At 41.4% G+C, this 24,629-nt stretch overlaps 2 protein-coding genes across 2 annotated transcripts; one reads left to right on the plus strand and one right to left on the minus strand.

Annotated features, from left to right (window-relative positions):
* Positions 1 to 1,654: 1,654 nt before the first annotated feature.
* On the plus strand, positions 1,655 to 17,615 carry zdhhc5a (zDHHC palmitoyltransferase 5a). The gene is made up of 12 exons (XM_087809254.1): positions 1,655 to 2,024; positions 5,828 to 6,834; positions 9,402 to 9,523; positions 9,720 to 9,877; positions 10,934 to 11,106; positions 11,216 to 11,318; positions 11,475 to 11,566; positions 11,644 to 11,770; positions 11,896 to 12,004; positions 12,071 to 12,180; positions 13,761 to 14,821; positions 16,847 to 17,615. The coding sequence occupies exons 2-12, from the start codon at positions 6,671 to 6,673 to the stop codon at positions 17,040 to 17,042; spliced, it is 2,415 nt and encodes an 804-aa protein (XP_087665380.1). The 5' UTR covers positions 1,655 to 2,024; positions 5,828 to 6,670; the 3' UTR covers positions 17,043 to 17,615.
* Positions 17,616 to 18,165: 550 nt separating this feature from the next.
* On the minus strand, positions 18,166 to 24,514 carry tmx2b (thioredoxin-related transmembrane protein 2b). Its single transcript, XM_087785029.1, has 8 exons — positions 24,244 to 24,514; positions 22,036 to 22,096; positions 21,861 to 21,974; positions 21,518 to 21,594; positions 21,346 to 21,452; positions 21,212 to 21,277; positions 21,006 to 21,135; positions 18,166 to 18,849 (listed from the first exon to the last, which is right to left on the minus strand). The coding sequence occupies exons 1-8, from the start codon at positions 24,430 to 24,432 to the stop codon at positions 18,682 to 18,684; spliced, it is 912 nt and encodes a 303-aa protein (XP_087641155.1). The 5' UTR covers positions 24,433 to 24,514; the 3' UTR covers positions 18,166 to 18,681.
* Positions 24,515 to 24,629: the final 115 nt, after the last annotated feature.

A 24,629-nucleotide genomic window follows, 5' to 3' on the forward strand; every position in this document is an offset into this window, starting at 1 on the left:
TACCCGGAGTACTTCCAGTTTATATCACTTGTTATTCTTTAAACTTCTGCCTAAAACGAGGGTAAAATAAAGACTTGTTTTAATTTTTCTGAACAATTCTTCTCTTGTCAAGGCTTCAATCAAAGATGGACGTTACAGACGAGCACTATGGAGGTATTTTTTTTAATGTTTTTAAGTGTTTTTTTGTAAGAAGATGAAGACGAAGACAACTGAGCTCCAGTCGCTTCATTAAAATGAACAAACATTTTTGTCTATATATTTCTAACAAGAACCGATTATTGAAAATAATCTCAACCCTTAGTCGACAGCAGGGCGAGTAGAAAATTAGTGAAGTTTGAATTTGAAAGTCATTGTATGCGGCCTGCCAAATGGTTTGCTAAAAATGAAAGTAGGTAAGGTAAACAATTACATAGAGACTTCCAATAACAATAAAGGTGATGTTGATGGAAAAAAAAAACATTTGTTGACAACAAACACAAAGCCAATTCAGATAGATTGCGGCTCCAGAAATGAAAGGCCACAATCATCAGACTTATATTGTCTATACCTGATAAAGGTTTGATTAAAAAAAATATATATATATAAATATATACTTTGTTTGGACTGAATAATAGTGAGAAAATTGTTTATATTAGAGTTTGACACCCTGGGTCTTGACTTAAAGGTGATGGGTTTGACTTGCCTACTGCAGAAAGATCCCCATTCTATTTATTCAGCTTCTGACACCCAGTCATCACAAAATCACCTTTTGTGTGTCTCTATAAAGGTACATGCCAAACTAACAACACACATATGAACACAGGAAATGATGTTCTTTAATATGACAAGTGTGTTCCGGTGAATTTGTGTGTGAGGGGAAGGTTGACTTTGGTGTGGGCTTACTCTCAGCCCCTGCTGTCATCTTAATCTCCGCATTGTGGTTCAGGCAGGCGTGCACGCGTGTGTGTGTGTGTGTGTGTGTGTGTGTGTGGGGGGGGGGGGTGTGTGTGTGTGTGTGTGTGGACGGCTGCAAGTGCCGACCTGCAAAGACACACATGGGCATACGTTACTGTGTCAGTGTGTCAGATGAGAGGATTTAAACCTCATGTACGCCACAGATTATGCAGCAAAAAACATTGCTTGGAGACAATAGAAATATTAACAAGTTTGTCCTGATCCTCTTCCACCGAGACGACAAATCTGTGACCAAGAAAAGCTTTGGTTCATGGAGGTCACGAGAGGTAGATGAGTAAGATAAGGGAAGATTAGATGAGATTAGATAAGATAAGAACCAAGCATGATGGCGAGCAGTCTCTAGAGTCCTCCAGGTTCAGATCTTCACTCAGTCAAGGTGGAGTTTGAATGTGTTTGTGCAGATGTTGTTCCTCAAATACAACCACGTGCTAGGAACAGTAAATGGTGCAGCAGGTTGTTGAGATTTTAAAAAATGAACAAATAATTTCTTCGAGATGTTGAAGCTGTGAGGACATGAGCAAAACGTGATAACATTTTGGATGGCGTTCATTTTTTTCCTATTGTTGAGATTATTTGAAGTCAATCGAATCAATCTTTAGCGCAAAACGTTGTTGACGTGAGGGGGCGGGACTCGCGTCGCCGAAACCAACCAATGGAAAAGCGGAACCTACTTGATTGACACATCTGTCGTCCAATCCGTGCATTTCCTGCCGGGACACTCCTGTCCGTGCATCTCTCGGCCTCTGTGCTGCTTGTCTGTCAAATCTACTCACAAACGACAGGAAACATATTTGGATTTTATTGTCTTTGATTTTTTTTTTTTACGTTTAAATTATCGTTGTTACCTGCAGGGACGCGCAGGCGCAGAAGCATGCTGTCTTCTGTACGCGGACGCTGGGCTTTAGCCTGTTAGCGAAGATAAGGATTTATAAGGAAAAGTAGCCTGGAAACGTTAGCCCCCCTCGACCAAGACGTGCGGTTGGAAAACCCCACTTGGACAATCGTGGGTCTGGATCCCTGGACTTGCATCTTTTTTTGCGTCCATTTGAAGGGAAGAGGAAACCGTGCAGGTGAGGTTAGCCTCCAGCAGCTAGCCATGCTAACGTGTAGAATACATGACAGAAACATGAATCCATTTACTCTTAATTTAAATCATTTAAGTTACTTAACTTTAAACAATGTCGTTTTAGTTAAACTGTGTTTGTATTTCAGTTCGTCTGTGACGAGAAGGTTTGGTTTCAGATTCAATATGAGTCCAGGATTCTGACGTTTTCTCTCACGCCCTTTATATTTGCACGAATGGAAATGATCGAGTGTATTCCACCCACATGGTTGCACAAATGTATTTTTGTACTCGTATTTCGAGGTACTTGAAGTGTGTACCGTTATTTTTCTCTCACCATCCCTGCGTCCACACCCCTGCCTCCGAGGGGCTCTCGGTCAGTGAGTCGCGTTATCTTTCGCAGTTTTTACGAGCTAAATAATGATATCTGGCACATAAAACCCATCCCGATTTAAAGATCATATGTAACAAGTGATCACTTAGTTATTTTAATGAACAATTAGAAGCCATTTCGTTGTGCTATTAACGTCCTTACTCTAAACGGGCTTATTTCTCAAGCGAGTCTGGTGTGACTTAACGGAGCCGCAATACTGATTTAAGTCTCCTTTAAAATAATATTCTTAACTGCCTGATGTTATGTCAGTTTCCCTTAGTGGTATAAGCTGGGATATTAAAGAACACATTTAGTTTTTTCCCTGCAGTGTCAAATATGATTTGTCCAAATATCTATGGATTCACAAGGTGAATATTTTGTGTTTGTTACTCAGTATTTATAACCTCTGTATGTTGGTCTCAACAACCAGTGGCAGCACTCCTTTTTGAAGAAGGGAAAATCTATCATGGTTGGTGATGGAGAGCTGATTTCTTTTTGTGTGTGTGTGTGTGTGTGTGTGTCAGTGTGTCCTCGTTGTTCAATAAGCCTTGTTGGTGTATAAATGGATCACAAAACTTGTAACTGCAACATCAACTTGTTGCCCCAGATCTGTGTTATTAATGTTTTACAACCAAAACTTGTTTGTTTATTTCATGCATCAGGTTCATCATTAATCGCCTTAAAGTGGTAAAAATCAGGGTAAAACGCACGTTTAAGCGAGTACACAATACCTTAGTCGCTTTTGAAGACTTATCATTGGACGCTGACACGAGAGCGTCTACATGTATTGAAACACGGAATCATTTCATTGAGTTTGTAGTCATGCACACAAAGGACTGTGTCATTGTGGTCACTATAGAGTCAGTGAGTGTCTTGTGTAAATAGGAGATGTGGTCACATGGATGGAATACTTTAAAACACATTTGAAAGCCACGTGAACCGAGGGTTAGGAACACAAAGCTATGGCTGGTTTAAAAGTGTGTATGTCAACCAAATAAAAGTGTTCATAGTGATGATTCCATACGACTGATACGAAAAATCTTGTTGACGGCAACAGGAGTTTCTATGCGTCTCTAATGATTTACTTTCAAGAATGCATGACCGTTTCAGTTCATAAACACATTATTACAAAAAAATACCTTGACCTCTCGTCCACATTTCATGGTTCACTTTTCACAGACCTCTTGCTAGTATATTTACTGAAGATTTTTCATAAAGTTTTTATTAAAATTAAAGGGATTGTGCTACGACGTACAGTAATATCCTTTAATTTATGTTGATTTTGAGGCACACATCGAAATGTAACAATAAACAAGCGATGTTGTCGGTGCTGGTTGTCGACATTTAAACAAATATATTCTATGAGTATATTGGAAACACAGCTAGTGTCTGTAGGTCTCTTAACTTTGATTAATTTGAAAATAAAAGCAAAGATAAGTAAATAATTAAGTTTTATTTATATAGCGCTTTTCCAGACCAGGGTCACAAAGCACTTAAACAATCAAAACAATATTCAATAAAGTATATACTTTAAAGATCAAGATAAAACTAATAACACAACAGGAGTTCCAGAAAATCAAGGAAAAGCCTGAACAAATAAAAACATCTTAAGATGTTTCTTGAAGGAGTCAGTAGACTCATCACCAGAATCTGAAATAGGCACTTCAGACATAATTTTCCAAAACATAAAGAAAACACACATTTGAAGTCTCAGTTTTGACCAATTAGTTCACGATCTAAGTACAAGTTGCTGTGAACACCTTGAGCTCCTCGGGACAACAAAGCTTACTTAGATTAAGACGATTGCACGACTGTCTTTGTTCTTGTTTTCCTTGGCCTTGTTTGTCAACAATCTGGTCTCCAAAGGATTAAAGTAATCTCCCTTTTTTATTGAAAACACATTTTGAATATTAAGGAATAACGATATCCAGAATTTAGAAACGTTTATTGTCAGTGTTGTAAACACAAAAATTGTTGTTGTTGTGGCAACATAAAATAACATATACCTAATTAAATAATAAATTAATAATAGAAGAATAGTCCACATAGAGGATCCTGGCTGCATTGGAATTTAATGGAGAAAATATAAGAATCATTGGAGGCGAAAATACATATTTGTTAATGAAAACGAAAAGACAGGTTTTTATATTTTCCAGGTAATTCATTGCGACCTCCTCCTTGCAACCACAGTAACCTTTTGCAACTGTGAGAACCAATCCACTTTCACTGGTATTTTTCACCAAGATTGGTCGGAAGAAAATGTTTTCTTTGTGATGTCGGAACGTGAAGAATTGATATGTTCAGCTAATCTATTGCCAAGACAAATTATGTACTTGGCCCGGACAGATTTTTACATTATTAATATGTACACTAGCACCAGGGTTGTTAAAAGTAACCAAGCCAACTTTTTTTTAAATTATAAATATTTAACATGTGGTTACGCAAATGTTGAAACGGAGATTATTCTTTGCTATGTTTTGCTAATTTTATTTATTTTAATTATTTTCTTGCTAACTTAAATATTTATTTTAAACCCTAACCCTTTCTTAAAAAATCATTGTGGTATCAAAAATGGTAGCAAATATTTTCCATAGTATCCATTTTCGAGTTAAAAAATTGTAGTATCACGACAAGCCTAAAATAAATCGCAAAAATCTGTGTGTTAGTTGGTATAGATCTGATGCTGCATCGCACAGATTTTTGTCTTTCTTTTTGGGCTATTAAGTCAAGATAGCGTTCAAGGTAATGACCTACCTCACATATATTTTATTTGTTTTTAAAGTTCTGACGAGAAAGATAAGGTGAAGAAATGAATACAACTTGAATGTTGAAATAAGTTCGAAAATATTGTTGCAAACAGTGTTGCTATGATAATTATGTCATTTTCAGGTTTTTAGAAAATAAGTATTCATCAGGAAAATTTAGCTTTGTAGTTATTCGGATCCGAGAGATTATCTGCTTATTCGGCGTCATCATAATATCCATTTGACAATCGAGTATTGTCAGTGGTAAGTCCATGTAGAATGAAGATTTTTCATCAAATATATGGCCATAGTGCCATCACACCTGAGCATTATTCTTCATGCAGGTGAAATTAGTACCTGGTCAATAACTTCCAAAGGACATTTCAATAGTTTTCACGAGCCTGTCTTGATCAGTGTTGCGCAACAAAGGTCATACATTTATGATGTCATGTGGATTCGATAATCAAATCTTTGACGCTTTCGTTTTGGCATGTTCTTCGACCAGGCTGCTGACCAGCCTGTGTCGGGAAATTGTCAGTGACATGGGAAACTCCCTGATGCACTTTTGTTAATTTTCTATCAGGAAGTTGTGTTTCTTGTTATCCAAATACAGGCAGGATTTGAGTTTTTGAATTCAGTGTTCCTTTGATTTTCAAGTCCCTGACAAATTCTTTTTTTTTTCTTTAAATACAGAGGCAGTGCCAGTGGAGGGGTTTGGGATCTTCTATTTCGATCCTTCTCACGCCATGATTGACAACAGCCTGGAGGCTGAATCAAGGAGCTGCAGAATGGAATTTCTATCATAAACCCAGGAAGGACACTTCTTCTTTTTTTTTTTTTTTCTTCGGATGCTAAGTGAGTCTTGGAGAGGTTTGCATTTGAGAGCATTATCCAAGCCCCTGTGCTCGCGCTGGGGCAGGAAGCAGACGGGGCAGGTCCCTGACGGAGTCGGCTTCGGTTATGTAATGGGGTGAAGATAACGCCGAAAAGTAAAGCAACTTTCCATGGCTACTACTAATGGATTTCCTACTGAAGTTTCTTTCTGCGCCAGCGTTCTCTCTTCCCGACACACTCCTGCAGCAGCCCACATGTGAGGTGGTTTGAATCTGCCACCAGCGGGATGTCCCCGCACAGAAAGACCAGGCTATTCCACTGGCCCGCTCACAGACTATTTTTAATAAATGTCCCAAGACGTCATTTTTTTACCTGTTGACAACTTTCATTAGTACCTGTGCCACCCTGGGCTACCTTTTGAAGGACGATCGATGGACCTTTTAAATCGCATAAAGTATACATTTTTATTTTCTTATGAATTATTTTTGTCTGGTCGCCCAACTGTTTTGATTTTATATTGCGCCGCCACACAGCACGGACTCCTGGTTGAACCCTTTTAGTGATACGGACCTATTTGTCGATACAGATGTATAGAGACGGTTACATCTCTGGCTGTTGAACGCACCAAGTTTATGATGTAATCGATGCCTCGACTTTTAGCGTAGGAGTCGCGAGAGGCACATCCACCACACACAGGAAGTGATGCCCGGAGGCAGCAGTAAAAGTGGAGGGCGGGGTCCATCCTCCTCCCCACTCCCACATGCAGGTGCGACTCCCACTCGACCCCTAAGACCCTCGCGCTATGTCCCAGTGTCCGCCGCCACCTTCTTCCTCGTGGGCTCGACAACGCTCTTCTTCTGTTTCACGTGAGTAGCATCTTCATCATATGATTCCTTGTCTATGTCTTTATCGTATAGTTCCCCTCTTGCAGTTGCACAGCGACTTTGTTTTCATGTCTTAACAATAAGGATCTGTCTCGCCTGCAGTTTATTCAAAACTCTGCAGAGAGAATTCTGACCTGCTCTAGTAGAAGAACTCACATTTCTCCGATCCTTAAAACTCTTCACTGGCTTCTTTCTGGATCCAATTTATAAGTTTTGGTTCTTAATTTTGAGAGCTGTTCATGGTCAAGCTCCTCCACCCTGGTCTGGAAAAGCACTCTATAAATATATATTACTTACTTACTTTGTTCTCCCAAAAAGCTCAAGTATAAGTGGCATGTTAGGAAGCAAGAGTACTCATCAGGTATCCAACAGACTGGGTGGTGGGTCGCATATCTGGAAATTGTGCAGAGGTTAATAGTTCACCCAAATTGTGAGAGTAATCTGTTCCAGAGTTATAGACTAAAATGTTTGTTTATTTTAATGTAGCGACTGGAGCTCGGTTGTCTTTTCATACTTGTCATAATATTTCAAAAAGACCCATTATCGAGTCCATACTGCTCGTCTGGAACGATCTGTAACCGTCTTCTATTACAGACTCGACATCAGGAATTTGTCTGGATAAAGAAAATGAAACGTCTGCATATTTTAAGCTTGTTTTGAGCGAAAGTTTCCAGGCCATCAGCGTCAATTTTGCCAACACATAAACCTGTTAACACGAAATCCAAACTTCACTTATGTTCTACACACCCTAATGTTGACTAAGAGTTGGGATTATTTTCAAATTAATCTGTTCTTTTTAGAGTTGTAGGGAAAAATCCCTACAACTCTATAAAAGTCTTTATATTAAGCTCGTTTGCAGCAGAAGTTTAAAGAATAACAAGCGATTATGGACCTAAGCACTTTGACGGTCTACAATGGAAGCGCTCATAACATTTTCCCGGAGTACTTCCTGTCTGTATCGCTTGTTATTCTTAACCTTCTGCTACAAATGAGTTTAAATTATTGACTTGTTTTAGAGTCCGGAACTATTATCGGACTTCAATAAAAGTGGGACGGTACAGACGAGCAGTACGGACGTATTTGGATGTTTTCAAGTGTCTTTTTGGACGAAGATGAAGACAATTGAGCTCCAGTTACAACACTAAAATGAACAAACATTTGGTTTTTAAATCTAAAAAGAACAGATTACTCCGATAACCTCAACTGAAGGGCTCCAGGGGGAGTAGAAGTATAATTGAAATTTGAATTTTTAGGGTGAACTATCACTTTAAGAATGTCCATAAAATTCATAGTCTCAAGATACCTGCATCTTTGGGAGAATTCATGTCCCACCACTGAGACCTGTGATGATGTGAAGGAGTAAACACAAATCTACCTGCATGTATTCCAGAGAGTCCGCTCCTCACTTGCTTATCATTTTAAAGTTATTATTAACAGAATCTCCGAAAGCTTAAAATCAACAAAGGTTGAGATGTATCTCATATTTGCAAACATCGTTGTCTCCTCAAGTTCCATGACCGTGGCTGACAGAAACGCCAAGTCAGTGATGTTACAGTCTGTCACTGCTAATCTCGCTGACGCCTCAGCCTGATGTGGCTTCGAGTCGCAGAGTTGGTGAACAGCGAATGTGGTTGAGTGAGACTGAAATATGTGTGTGTGTTTGTGTGGCATCGTATTTCTGTTTTCAGTGCATCTGTGAGATTTGTGTACGTGGTGGGCAGCCGGCCTCAGATTAGCAGAGGGAAAATAGGGCAACATCTGTCACTCTGACAAAAGCTCATTATCTATTCTCCAACTCTTTCTTTCTGAGTTGATTAGTGTTTTTGTTGCTGCAGACGTCATTTCAAAGAACAAATAACAATTGCTCTTCGTTATTTTTATGAACTTTTTTTTCTAACGATAATGAGGGGTTTTCTTTGCAATAAATCGTTTTAGATGGACTGGGAAATACTATTTTTAAACCTTGGTGAACCAGAGCTCATTGTGTTATGAATGTCAGTCTTCCAATGTAAACCGAAATGAGTTTTCCCAGAATCCACCGCTATCACTCTTCTAAAGGGAATCCAGACACCTTCCCAATATCTGTAACATTCTCCATTGTCTAGACGAGATGACTTTTGCAAGTTGACTAATAAGAGTATAAATACAGCTTCGTTTGGTGTTTTTATGTAACGATTTTGGTTTTGTTTTATTGGTAGTATTTATTTATTTTTTTAATTGAAATGCAAACTTAAAAAAATGCATTTGATATTTTTAACTATTCAGAATCATTGAGCACCACTTTCTCTCTGCACTATCTCTAAACTTGTCCGACAAAGTCCCCAAAGTAAATCATCTTTCAACAAAGTCTGTTGGATATAGAAAGTGTCGTTTGTATTTGTATTGTTTGTATTGAACATTTTTCAGTTCTATAAGCTTTTGTTTCAGGCACTTTCACAAAGGATCCAGTTTGGCGGATGCGTCTGATAAAACCCAAACGATAATCACTCCTAGTCGATGATGTCAGGGGTTACTCGAGGATTTAAGGACTAATCCAGTTTCCTTTTCAGGTGTCCGTGGCTGTCTGAGCGTTTCTCCGTGGCGGTGCCCATCTACAATGGAGTCATCTTCTTATTTGTCCTGGCAAACTTCTGCATGGCCACGTTTATGGACCCCGGCATATTCCCTCGAGGTTGGCTCCCATCTCTCTTGAAGTCTTGACACTGTCAATCAAAATCTCCAAATAAAATGTCTCCTATGATTCTGGTTGGGGAAGCTTAATGGCCAATAGAGGAGTCTGTCGTGTCAGACCACTTTTGGGTTATTTTAATCTGATAAGTGTTTTAGTCAGGCTAACCAGGCTCCTTTTTATATCCATGCATTTGTAGCGGAGGAGGACGAGGACAAGGAAGACGATTTCCGGGCTCCGCTCTACAAAACCGTGGAAATTCGAGGGATCCAAGTCCGGATGAAGTGGTGTTCTACCTGCCGGTTCTACAGGCCGCCTCGCTGCTCCCACTGCTCCGTCTGCGACAACTGTGTCGAGGTTATTTGACTCTCTTTATTGGAACTATTGCTCGGCCCTGCTATGATGCGGCTGTCACCACAAACAGGATTCAACACTTAGTAGTGTACCGTATTTTCCGCACTATTAGGCGCACCGGATTATAAGGCGCACCTTCAATGAGTGGCCTATTTTAGAACCGTTTTCATAAATAGGTTGCGCCGGATTATAAGGCGCATAGAATAAAAGATACTGCAGTCAAACGTTTGACTGGGGTTGTGTTATTTATCCACTAGATAAAGCTGTGCTAAAGGGAATGTCAATAAAACAGTCAGATAAAGTCAAACTTTATTAAGCATTCTGACAACTCCGTTCACTCCAATGGTAACGATGTTCAAATGATGTTTAAAAGGCTTCAAGCAGCAGAGACTGGTGTTGTGAGCAGACAAATGTTGAGTGTGCAGCAGTAAAGTTGAGCGCGTGTATGACGGCTAGAGCGCATGTGTATCACATGTTGAACGCACTTGTATGACTGGTTGAGTGCAAAGCAGAGTGATTTTGTTCCAAAAAATTGAGTGTACAATAAACAAGACACACTCGCTCAAAACGGTGCCAGTAATCTTACTCCATAGACCAAACTCCTCTGATGTTAGATCACCCATACACAGACGAAACTTGCCTGCACTTGCGTATGAAGTTAAGCAGTCTTCCTGATTAGAAAATGTTTAAACAAAGGGAGAAAACAAGAGATGTCAATTGTTTGGCAAGTATTTAAATGATGACTAATATTTTCCTGAAGCTGCAGTACTGACTTTAATGAGAGGGTGCAAGATGAAGAAGGCGGTGCAGTGAGATGTTTGAGTGGAAAAGTGATATATTTTTGATTGTGCTAGTTAGGCAGTAGAGACTGTTTCAAGTAAGTTGTGTATATATAGATTCTCATTTCAACTTGTATGACACAGTTGACAAATTAAACTTCATCGACAGCCTGCAACTAACAAACCAACCAAAGCCACCTGTATTTAAGTGATGTTGGGTTTGTTTCTGACACTAAGAGAACATTGAGAGAATGTTCTTTTATCTCCTCCCTCTATGTAGGACTTTGACCACCACTGTCCGTGGGTGAACAACTGCATCGGCAAGAGAAACTACCGCTACTTCTTCCTCTTCCTCCTGTCGTTGACGGCCCACATCATGGCCGTGTTTGGCTTCGGCCTCCTGTTCATCCTCTACCACCGGCAGAACATTGACCGACTCCACGCCATCGTCACGTATCCTCACTGTCGATTCACTAAAGGATGACCCTTTATAAATAAATCGTCTGTCGACGAGTGGTGATGCAAATGGTGTAAAAAAAAAGCCCTTGACTTTTCACCGCAGACTGGCTGTGATGTGTGTTGCTGGTCTGTTCTTCATCCCTGTGGCTGGTCTCACTGGTTTCCACATCGTTCTTGTGGCCAGAGGACGGACCACAAACGAGCAGGTAGAAAAATGTTATGGTACACTAAGACCACCAAACTTTTTCATTCAACAAAAACAGAAATCTTTAGAACGTCAATAGTGATGAACTCATTACTATTAGCTAACTTAAGTGCTGGTAAAATGGTGATAACACATCATCCTTCTAATTCTCATCTAGGTAACAGGAAAGTTCAGAGGAGGCGTCAACCCGTTTACAAATGGCTGCTGGAAGAACGTGTCCCATGTCCTTTGCACTTCACAGGCTCCCAGGTGAACTTGGTTTTGTTGAGATTGAATCGCTCTGTTGTTGTTTTTTTTTCTCTCACACGTTCCCGTTGTTGTTTCAGATATCTAGGGAGAAAAAGGTGCACACAAAGTGTGTCCGTCAGGCCTCCATTTCTGCGGCCGCAACTGTCCGAGGTCCAGCTAGCTGCCAAGATCCTGGACAACGGCATCCAAGGAGAACTTCACAGGGTGAGAACCGAAGCTGTCGAACGTGTCAAACGAAGTTATTTTCTTCACCTCCGTGAACCGCTGTAAACGTTTTCAATTCAAAGATGTAACCGTTTAGTTCACCACCAGTGTTTGCCCCCCTTCAGTCCAAGTCCAGTCTGGAGATGATGGAGAGCCAGTCGTGTGACGCCGAACCACCACCTCCGCCCAAACCGGAGCTCCGCTACCCCGGGATAAGCCGGGGGAACACGGAAGGTAAGGATCTCTTTTTTATCCTACGATTCATCGACTTTAATTTTGGGATGGCTCTCCATGTTACAGATTGCAGTCTCCTCAACCAGGCCCCTCCGACCCCCACCATGTACAAGTACAGACCGACCTACAGCCCTGGAAAGAACCACACAGCCCTGACGCACGCGTACGCTAACCAGGTTAGAAACACACGTCTGCAGCAATATACAATCACCAATCACCAGGTTTGTCTTGGCTTGTTTTCACCCGTTTTGATTTAATGCATCTTTTTTGTCTTTTTTTGTTGCCGCTGCCATTTTGGTTTGATTTTTATTTTTATCTTTCAGTGGCTTTCTGTTGATCAGTATCCGTAAGTGATCTTATCCATTTTAGCTGTGTATCCCCCTCTGTCAGCTCTAGACCTAAACATAACCTGATGTTTACTTTTAACAACCCCCCCCCCTCCTTGTTTTCATCTCATTTTTTATTTTAGTCGCTTCTTCTTTTCCTCTGTTCTCCCTCTGCTTTCACAATTCAACATATATACAGTCATTAACCATCATGTGTTCATCACATGAGAAGAATCTGTGAATATTTCACCACCTCTAGTAACTAGTGTCCCAAAGAACTACATGTTATCCTTGAACTTCTGTGAAAAGTCGTGTTCCTGTTGAAAAATTGTTGTCTGAACGCTATGATATTTGTTACAGTAATATTGATTCGATTAGACTTTATTAATCCCTCTTGAGATCTCCTCCGGGTAGGCAGCTGAAAATGGAAGCAACAAGGTTTGATAAAAGCAAGAACAAAGTGCAAATATAGAAGAACAAGTGCAGATATAAAGGGCATAGATCAAAAGAAATAACACAAAGATCTCAAAAGGATACAAAGTTAAAAATAAGATACTATGTCAATACTTAACATTGAGATGAGTTGTGCATTCTTTTACAGTTTATTTTAGTTAATTTTTTCTTGCAGATTGTTTAACAAGCTCTGCTTAACATGGATGTTTGCAAATCGAGTTAACGGCCGAGTGACAGATGTACTAATACATTTAATTATGATTATATAACTACATTATATGTAGCGTATATGGGCCTCACCACGCTGTTCATAGGGCGACTAATGTGTTGATTTAAATGTCTCTTAAAGAGACGCATACTGATGAGTACAATAGAGGTCCAGCATCTGACAAAACTCTCATCTCATTGAAATATTGACCAAATAATCTTAAACCCTGCCCACTAAAAATGCTCCTTTTTTTTTCTTCTTCTGGAGATTAATTCTTCTTTACCACAACCACTCCTACTCTGCTGTGATTGGTCAAACGTCAAGGTTTGTCACGACACGTCGTCAATCTCGGAAGTCTCCGCCCCCCAAGGGACTCGTCGTATAAACAAAGCGGGGCATGATTACAGCTGGCTGGAGGAGCCATTATTAAGACACAATGGACTCCGCTCTCGTAACCTCTCTTTCGCCCAGATTTTAGACGGAGGGAGAACTTTATAAGGATAAAGTTCAAACATTGTCAAGATGAGGGACTTACTGTAATATTTGAAACATGTGAGTGAGTCGGGAGAGTTGAGTTTTACATTAGTTACCTTTGAATTTACCCAGGAAAAAATGCATCTTTTATACTGTTTTGAAATAAATAGCAGTGTGTTTTGGATAGAGTGTATTTCTGAGATGAACTGCTTCTACTTTCTTGGGTTCTTCCTTACTATTTTCTTGTTCCCTCTATCTCCTTTTTCCTTTTTTCCTGCTTCCCTGGCTTCTCCAGCTAAGTCGAGGCGAGAGTGTTGGCAGTGCCAGAGACTCCTCCTCCTCCACGTCGTCTCTCCTCCACGCCAGCCAGCAGCCCGGCTTCCGCTCGCAGCCCAGCCTGGACCGCAGGGAAGCGTCAGCCGACAGGGCGGGTGAGGGCGGAGATAAACAAGAGGTTAGGGGAGGAGGAGGTGGAGGAGGAGGAGGAGGAGGTGGCATCCCAGGGTACTCCCTCGGTGGACATTCCTACCCGTCCTTCTCCGATCCCACCGTCCTCTCGGGAGTGGCGTCCCACGTTTCCGAGGCGACGACCACCTCCACCAGCTTCAAGAGCCTAGCCAATCAGACGCCGCCTCCTCACCAACCCTCCCGCAACGGAAGCCTGTCGTACGACAACTTGCTGGTGGGCTCCCAGCAGGAGTACGACGACAACACCAGGGTCCCCTTCGAGGTCTCCCCCGGTAGATCCAACAACAACGCCATCACGAGCTACACCTCCCCCTTCCTCCCCTCGCTGCAGAGAGACGCCGACTCCCAGTCGCCCCATCAGCACCACCACACCTCGCACCACCACCACCACCACCACCACCCGTATCTCCACCGCTCCGCCTCCTCCACCTCCTCCTCTCCGCCTCCGCCCCCGGAGCGGGAGCACCTTCTGAGTCACCCCCCCTCCGGGAGCCGGACCACGGGCCCGCCCAACGCGTCCGCCCCCCCACCCCCGCACCACCACCACCACCACTCGCACCGTCACCACCACCACTTGCATCACCACCACCACTCGTCATCCTCCTCCTCCACGTCCCGACCTCCCCGCTTCCCCCCGCCGCACACCCCGTCCCACCACGCCTACCCGTACCGAACCCGCTCCACCGACACCCCCCTCGACCCGGCCGGGACCGTCCAGTCCTCTCGATCCCTGCACCCTCCACCGCTGGGGAAATCCCTCTCGTACTCGAGCGCCGCCGCCGCCGAGATGCAGTACCGACTGGTCAGGAAGGCGTCGGCCTCAGCGGGAGCTAACGCTGCAGGGGTAGGAGGAGGAGGTGGAGGAGGAGGAGGAATACAAGCACCCAAGTGAGTATGAGTTCCAGTTTCTCTCAGGATGACTTGTCCAAGACTAACCCAGAAAGATTCTACCTCTCTGCCTGGTATCCTGACGACGTGAATGACTCCTCCTTTTCCTCTTTTTTTTCCCTTTTCCTACTCCTCCTTCCAGATTTCCTGTGAGTTCTTTCTTCCACTTGTTTGTCACTTACATTCTTCATTACCATCAGTGATCGTGAACTGGGTCGTCAAGAGATGTGATTAAAAACTTAACAATTAAAAAAAAGTAATGATTATAGACCAGACATGCATGTTAAGCGTTTCTAACTTACTGGTCCAGTTGTTGTGTGTAAGCTCTTGCATGGAACCAATACATTTTGTGGCTGTATATCGTTGTGCGACTCAGACTGGTAGAAGATTTTCATTGGTGCCGACAAATCCGTTAAAAACTAAATCAACTATGAAAGATGATGAGGCTTGAGAGGCGTCGTGCTCAAGGTCCGTGTACATCGTAGAATTTTATTTTGAAAACAAAAACAGTAATGTAAGTAAGTAATTTTTATTTGTATAGCGCTTTTCCAGACCAGGGTCACAAAGCGCTTAAACAATCAAAACAATATTCAATAAAGTATATACTTTAAAGATCAAGATAAAACTGATAACACAACAGGAGTTCCAGAAAATCAAGGAAAAGCCTGAACAAATAGAAACTATAGAAAATAGAAACAAGAATGTAACTGAAGAAATATAAAACCAATAATTTTAAAAATTAAATCGTTCTCTGAACTCCTATTTTAATTAAAGACTGTAAAACCATAAGTAAGTATCTGTAAAGCGCCTTTTTTTTCAGACCAGGGTCACAAAGCGCTTTAACAATAAAAAACAATAAACGGTTCAAATGCATGCTTTAAAATGATGAGTTTTACTCATCAGTTATGATTAATAGATAATATACAACTGTGTCAGGCCTCTTACGTTAATATAAATCACCTGAAGCATTCCCTGTTCGCTAATATACACATCATCTCTGTAGAACAGAAATTTAATGATATTATATCTTTGGTAAATTCTTAGTGAAGTAATATTCACCAACTGACTGCACAGGCTACTGGCCTCCAGGTATCTTATATGTGCAGTGAGTTACCTTTACATTTACAGAGTTTTAAATAGCCGTGACGTACAGAAGACATGCCCCGATATTATTGTTTGGACAACTGTGTTAAACCAAAGGAACCTTCTTTGTCCAAAGATGGTTGAAATCCAAAGTCCCTTGAGAATCTTCTACGCGTGACTGATCTCTCGCTCTGCGCTGCATGTTGATGTTGAACATGCTGTCACTCTGAGTTTCTGATTTACAAAAATGGCCTGAACATTCAACTCAATGAACGCTTCATCACCACATCTGTACAGCACAGACCAGAGGTTTGGAAACAGCTTCTCATCCAATGCTTTATCTTTGTTTTCTCGATTATTTACATAATAATTTCTCACTGAATGCAAGTGAACACATGCATAATTTTGTACTTGTGTAAGTCAAACAATTAATTTTTTTTTTTTTTTAATTCATGCTGCAATATTGCTTTGTAAAACTACTTATTTTTATTTTATTTTAAAACCATGCTGTGAGGGACCTCGCTGCATTCAAGGACTTGGGAGACGAATCCGGCTCTCCAAGCCTTCGTTTACACAAATAATAACAAATTCACGTTTCAAAGGACCGTTTGCAATACTGTCTATATTATGTTATTAAACTATGCTTACTTGAATTAAATGTTACATAAAGGAGGCATGTTAATGTAGCCATTAGCACGATAATTGCTACTCCAGTAGTTGCTCAATCATAAACTGAAGGGACGACATGGTTTGAAGGCCATATCTGTGGCGATCGATCTCCGAGTGACAGCGTGTCGTCATCCGTGTTTAACCTCTAAATCTATGCCGACACTTCCCAGCTGTTCAATCGTGCCATCGCACACTCGTCCTGCATGGCGACACAACAGTAGCTTCGACAACACAACATGAACTCACTCGCATTTGTTGTCTGTTTAATATCAGGGATGAGGCGTCCCAGGCTCAAGCTCTGTGTCGGACCAACGGCGACGAGCTCTTCTCCTCGACCTCCGGCCCGACCTCTCCCTCCCATCCCTTCCAGGCCTCCTCGACGCCACACACCCCGACGCACAAACCTCCCAGAGGTGGGGTGAAGAAGGTTTCGGGCGTTGGGGGGACCACCTACGAGATTTCAGTCTGAGGGCCACCGGGAACCTTCTTTTTTTTTTTTTTTTTTAATCAGACGAGTCGTGTGAATTTTGTCGATGAAATCCAAACGGCCGTCTGAAATGACTTTCGGGGGAACAAAGACAATACCCGCAAGTTTGCGAGAGAGAGACCAGGACATGAGTTTTCTCCATGTTTCGTGATTGTTTGTGATGGAGCTCCAGATATGACGACGTGAACCGAGCACAGCAGCAGCGCTCGAAGATCAGGAGAGGACTTCCCTCTCCGTTGTTGATATGATTCCATGTTTGTACAGAATGTGTTTTTTTTAATGTGGATTTGTTTTTTTTAAACGTGTGAAAAATGTGGAACTACAGCATGCTCCTGTGTTCTGAACCATCCCGAGGAACCGCAGTGATCCAGCTGATGGCAGTTTCCTTCAACAATTGCCTTTAAATTACAAGTGTTGTCCTTTTTTTATGTCACCGATTATTTTCTTTGAAATTGTTTATATGAATTTCTATGGAAATATAGCTATCATAGAGCGAAGAGTTTTAGACTCTAAAGAGGCTTTGTGTGTAAAAAGATTAAAGCAATCTGAACGTCATGTGACTCGGTCCATATCAATTTTTTTTTAAAATATTTTACTTTAAACCTTACTTACTTACTTTAAACTTTAATTGTTGTGTTTAGTTTGCCACTTCAAGCTAGGCTAATGCTAGCAATATTTTTTTTTTGGACTAACACATTAAGTTACAATCTAGACAGAATGGATGCAAGTGTGTAAATATGACGGGAAAACAAAGTAATAAGGGACTTACTTACCAGCTTTTGACTTGCATTCAAAAACCGTGAACGAAAGGAAAAACAGTCAAATTGACTTTTCTCTGCAAACCATTAAGACTCGGGTAAAGGTCTTGGTCATCCTAGAGTCGAGTAGAACCTCTGGAAGTAGAACCACTGTTCTTCCAGTACAGATATCACATCTTATAGGATTCCTTCTTGGAGACGAGACCCTGTGACCGACTCAACACGTCGGAGAGAATGTTTCTCAGAGGCCGGAAAATGAGTGGATGAAATACAAACATGCGACGTAAAGGCTCACTCAGGAACCAAAAACAGTATATATACACATCTATATATAGCTTAAAGTAAAGTTTCTCTTCGTTCCATAGTTTATTTCAGTTATGACAAAGCCGGTGACCCCGGCTGACATTCATTCACAAGAGCACAGACATTTGGAGAAGCAGCTCCAGTGTTACAAAAGATTTAAAAAAAAAAGATAGAAATAAAAGGTTTTAACACAATGAAATTCAGCGGAACAGGTTTACAAGATCAAAAGGAATGTTAAGGGGATTAAAAGTGACTATGAGGTCGATCTCCGGCCAATGACGACACGGTCAGCATGGAGTGGAAAGAGTCGCAGTCGCACTGCTGCACGAACTGGTTCGTCACTAGATGACGGTTACAGTCGGTTTTGTTATACATCTTGCTGTTGAACATGTTTATATTTCACATGAGGAAGGACCTAACTGCACGTCCGCTGGAATAAATTAATCCTTTTAAGTAACTACTGTGGTTTAGTTTGGCCTTAAGAAGGCGTGGATTATCTGCTGTACAGTGAACAACGACCAGTCCGGTCAGTTCAACAGTCCTCAGAAAATGTGACCTTCTCATTTGTCCTTCTTGGTTTCCTCCTCCTGCTCCTCCGACTGCTCCAGCTCCTCCTCCTCGAGGACGGGCGGGAACTGCGAAAGCCCGACTTTCTCTCCTTTGGTCTTGTTCATCTTCTTGGACTTCTCGTAGAGTTCGTTGAGGTTGAACTCACGAATGATGTTTTCCTGGTGACACAAGCATGATTGAATCACATGCTAAACAATGTATGGTGCAGGATTATTATGAGGGAACCCCCATGTTTCTGCGTCCTACACGGTTGTGATCACTTAATTAAACCTGGGCAACACGCTAGTTGACGGTTAACTAGCAGATGTAAAAAGTACAGTCGGTCGCTATTGTCTGTGCAGGATTTCTAGGCATCAACTTTAACAAAAATATTTTGACAAAAATTGTATTTAAACAACCCGACATCAATATTCAAAGGAAACATTTACAAGTTCAGTCATAACCGCTTCACTTTTTTCACACGTTTTCAACCACCTTCACCAATCTTTTGTCTACTAAAACTGTCTCGCTGCCTCCTGGACCTACGCTCATCTGGTCCGTCCACAAAACTCTGCTTCTCTTCTTGCACTTTTGTGCTCGTTGCTGACTTTTCTTTAAATTCCTTCCTCAGAGGGTCTGTCCTTTCTTCCCTGTAGAAACCTGGCCTAGTACACAGTATCTACACGGTTTCTAGAGCCTTTCTTGACGTTTATTCTGCGTAGATTCTTCTCACTCACTTTTAAGTCTCGTGCTGTGTCTCAAATCGCATACTAGCGTACTCAAAGTTAGTATTTTAAGTGCGTAAGTGCGTCTCAATTCTTAGTATTCGAAATGTAGTGCACCATGCACACTACATTGTCACTAAAACGCCCACAAAACTGAGTATGGTTCGATGGACACCATCTACCCTAAAGCAGAAGGATGACACGTCTTCGGTGCTGATACCGGCGTAAATATCTCGCCAATATTTTGATTCTCATATTTTTTCTTTATTTCTTTTTCCAAACTTGCAAAACGTGCTGCCAGCAGGTGGCGATAGCGTTCAAACAGCTGGTTGCAACCATCGTTAAATAGTAGTAGTAGTAAGTAAGTAAGATTTATTTATATAGCGCTTTTCGAGACCAGGGTCACAAAGCACTTAAACAATCAAAACAATACTCAAAAAAGTACATACTTTAAAGATCAAGATAACACTGAGAACAACACAGGAGTTCCAGAAATTCAAGGAAAAGCCTGAACAAATAGAAACGTCTTAAGATGTTTCTTAAAGGAGTCAGTAGATCCATCAAGCGCAAAGAGAGAGGAAGATCGTTCCAAAGCTTAGGAGCAACAGCCTGAAAAGATTTCTCTCCTCTGGTCCTGAACCTTGTTCAGGAACCATCAGTAGATTCTGATCCACAGACCTCAGAGCCCGAGCTGGGGTGTAAGTCTGGATCAGATCACTGATGGAAGGTCTGACCATGAATAGATCTGAAAGTAAGAACCAGAATTTTAAAGTTGATCCTGAAAGAAACTGGAAGCCAGTGAAGAAGAAGAAGAAGAAGAAGCTGTCACGTCAATTTCCTGTTAGTGTGTAGCAGCAGTGTTTGATTTGAGACATACTATCTGTGGAGAATTTGCGTACAAGTTAGTACGTACGTACACTAAACTGATGCATACTAACTTCTAGTGTACTAAGAAGTATGCGATTTGAGACACAGCATCGGTTTTTTTCGTCCCCTTCCGTGCTCCGTCGACAAAAAGTCGTACATTCCTCCAGTTTCTGTTCAAATCTTTAGCAATATGTCTCAGTGTTTCAGCCACCATTGTATCCTTTTCAGCAAGAGTTCTTTTTTTCTGACCCATATTTAGTGCTCAGTCTTCAGTGCCTTATATTTCTGTTAATGTTGGCAACTTGTATTTATCTCACCTGCTGGTAAAAAATAGGTATTCCAGCCAAACTGTTTAATCGCATTCAACCTGTGATTTAGACGAGAGGTTTAAATAAGTGATCGCAACCAGTGTCTCGAATCGTGCACTTCTGCACCCAACACTAAATATGTATCGAGTACATGAGAGCGTTCACACTGAGCAGTGTGTGAGAATGTAGTGCGCTATGATATGAAAATTGGCGCACTCAATTAAGTGTGGATCGATGGACCCTTTCCACCCTCAAAAGCCGCCATTTTGGTGACGTAGATGACGCTAAACGGAAGCGACGTCACTGACGACGCGTCTGCCTTTTGCAATAATCAGCGTTAAAAAGTAGTAGAAGAAGAAGCTGTCGAGTCATTTCCTGTTAGTGTGTAGCAGTTTGATTTGAGACACAGCATAATATAAATCCTGGACCACTGACCTCTGTGAAGCTCCAGGAAACCGCTCTTCCCTTCTTGTCCACCTGGGGGCGTCGCATCACCTCCTTGCCGCCCTGGAACAGCACCAGCGACGGCAGCTGCTTGGACAGAGGAGACGTGGAGACCCTGTACCTGCACAGCAGAGACCCCACATGTTGGTGCACCCCCTTCGCTAACTTTACTCGCAAAGAAGACGACGACGACTCACTTCTTGGACACGTCGCCGTAGCGACCGACGTCCACTTTGCCAAACTTGAGACCAGCGCAGTTGTACCTGAAACCAACGGGTTTCGATTAAAAAAAACATGAAGTAACACAGCAGCCGAAGCGACGAGCCTTTACTTGAGGGACAGATCCGCGTAGACCGAGGCGAACGACTGACACTCGGGAGACCAGTTGGCGAAGAACTCGACGATCCACGTGACGCGACCGTCTCGATCCAGCTCGTCCTGAAAAGAAATAAAGCACGACTCAGCGAGGGAGGAGAGGTCGAGGAGAGGTCATCAAAACTCACGTCGATGGTTTTGTCGCTGAAGTACTTGATGTACTCCGGCCCCATGTAGAGCGGAGGCTTGCAGGTCATCAGCAACACTGGAACGACACCGCGTCAATCATCTCATAACAACCTTTGTTTTTTTGTTTATATTCTGTTTATTAGTTGATTATTTAAGTTTTGTTGGCTATTTTTTTCTTGAATGTCTTAATTAAGTCTTTAATTGTTAAGTCTTTAATTATTTTAAGTGTTTAATGTCTTTAATGTGTTGCATCGTGGGTCAGAAAGTACCACGATTTACTTCATGCTGTATGTCTTAATACATGCATATTTGACCATAAAAGAACTTGACTTGAGGTCTGACCTAGGCACAGGGTGAGGTACAGGAGGCCCATCCTGATGTCCAGTCGGAAGAACAGGATCACGTTCGCCACCTTGCTGAACAGGATGATGTTCCCGACGTGCTGCTCCACCGTGACTGACGGGAAGGTTGACAGTTAGAAACCAGTCGACGGACTCGAAAGCTGCTCAAACCTCACTCGCTCGTCTGTTTTTCATCATGACGATGGCGCTGAGGAACATCAGGATCTCCACTTCCCTCTGGAAGCAGGAAAAAAAAGAATAAATCAGTACGCTTATCGCCCACGGTGCTCAACAGGATCAGGACAGACCCAAATTCTGGTTCGGAGATCTTTTACCAGGATGAGTTTTTCAGCGAGTGAGTCGACTCTTTTGATCTTACAAATGATGGCTGCCAAGATAATGATACAGAGCGACCCTGAACTGGTGGCTCTTTAAAATGCTCCCAGATTTACCATCTTAAAAACAGTCGCACACTCAAACCCAGAACAAATCCAAGCACTTTGTTCACACAAATCAGTGTAGAAATCAGTGCAGACGGGTTCATCCCTTTCCATCTCCTCTCCGCGATTATAAAAAAAAAACGAATGAAAATACGAATTTAAACTGTATTAACCGTTTATATTAGTATATTTTAAATGAATTCATACAAGCTCTGTTATGTTTAAATTTTACATACAGGGTTATTAACAAGAATACTTTATTTACACAGAAAGATCGTCTCTGAGCTTCTTTAGAATTTGTGGCTCGCCTGCACAGCACACGTGTCTTATTATTATTATTATTATTATTATTACATTAATTAAACTGAAACAAACAGTTATCATGTAACTCCAGCTGCGATCACATGCTCACACAAATTAAATCGACTTTAATTGCACCTTCATTTGAACCTGAAACTAAAGTTTGATAAAACTGACGTGATGTTGATAAAACTGACGTGATGTTGATAAAACTGACGTGATGTTGTTTCACAAGAACGTAAGTGACTCTCGTAGCGACTTGAAGCGATCAAACAAAAATAATTTTATCCGTTATGTCGTAAGAAAACAAGCTTATAATTCCTTCTCGTTCATTTCTGAATTGCTATGTTGTCTTTATAAATAACGTAAATAACATCAGTTTGGTGAATGAGAACATATTTATAAGTGTATTATTTAATATCCACTCATGTAACCACAAACACATGCGTTTTAATATCTGATCAATATTGATCGTTGATGTGAACATGTCAACATGACTAGTGACCCTTACAGTCAATATCTCGCCACCTTTCACGCCCTCGCTGTGCACACACTGCAAGAGAAGAGAGGCTCGGATTGGCTGCTCTGACTGTCAATCAAATGGTTATTCTGCTGATTGGTTGATAAATCTGAGCGATCTTCTCCTTTTTCACACTTTCTTTTGTCACTCGATCTACTCGCCACAGCTTTGGTCAACCCTAAAATAATAATAATAAATAAAGTAAAATAGATATTATGGAGGTATATTTTAGAAGAAAGCCAAGTATGATAGTATGAAGTACGGGTATTTGGCCATCAGATGACATTATTAGATTGTACTGTGTTTTATGTATATTATTGTGTTTTTGCTTTATTTAAGAAACATCTTAAGACATTTTTATTTGTTCAGGCTTTTCCTTGATTTTCTGGAACTCCTCTTGTGTTATCAGTTTTATCTTGAAGTATATACTTTATTGAGTATTGTTTTGATTGTTTAAGGGCTTTGTGTAAACTGTCTGCATCTTTGTTGAGGACCACAGATGGAAAGTAACATTGTGCTAAATCTGGTGCAGCCATTTTTTTTTTAATGGAACTGCAAATTGTCCCTTTAAATAAACTGAACTGATACATTTAGAAAATACATATAAAATGTGATGAAAGGCATGTTTTATAGAAAACATTTCTTCAATTTACTCATTTACAGGAAAAAATAAATACTCACAAAAGGAATAAAAGGTCTTAAAACAAAAACAAACATTACAGTGTCTTCTTAATATGTTGTAATTAACGATTAAAAAGAAAACATAAACGTGAGGATGTTCTACGTCATGATCGTACATTGACCTTAGGAGGACCGCATAGTACAGTCGGCGGGCCGCGTGTGGCCCCCGGGCCGTACTTCAATGAAGGATAAATGAGAGAAGATGTGAATGAAGGATAAATGAATGAAGATGCGGTTAAAAGTGCACATTTATCTTAGATAAGAATGCGTCAAACACACCCGAACTACCAAATACGTCACTACCGGTCGGTTTGCGTTAATTTATACGTCTTTTGACGACATTAAAAAAAACAAGATGGTCGAGAACAAAACGTTGGATTATTTCAACGAGGTTCGCCGCAAGTCTAAATAATAATAAAGCGCATGAAAGTATCGGTTCTGACCCAGTCGAAGTCGCAGGAGTTCCCGTCCTCGCGCTCCGTGTTCAGGTGGTCGCAGACGCCGGGGGTCTTGCGGACCGCCAGGAAAGCCAGGGACATGAAGAGAGACGCCACATAGTAGGGCTTGAGCAGCCACTTGTACACCTGCGGCAGGTGGTACAAGAAGGCGAACAATGGCGTCAGGAATGCCATCGTCTAGCGAGCAGGTGTTACTGTGGGGTGATACTGAGAAAGACACCCCGTCGCTGCAGCAGAGAGCGGAAGTCCAACCTAGCTAAGCTGTTAGCTTCGAAGGTCACGGAAAGGCAACATCCGGTTTGGGATTTAAGAATAAAAAAACGACCATTTAAACGGAACCAGTAAATTTGTGCACTTGAACCATATTCCCA

The sequence above is a fragment of the Callionymus lyra genome, chromosome 1 (genome assembly GCF_982586985.1).
Source record: "Callionymus lyra chromosome 1, fCalLyr1.hap1.1, whole genome shotgun sequence".
Lineage (NCBI taxonomy): Eukaryota > Metazoa > Chordata > Actinopteri > Syngnathiformes > Callionymidae > Callionymus > Callionymus lyra.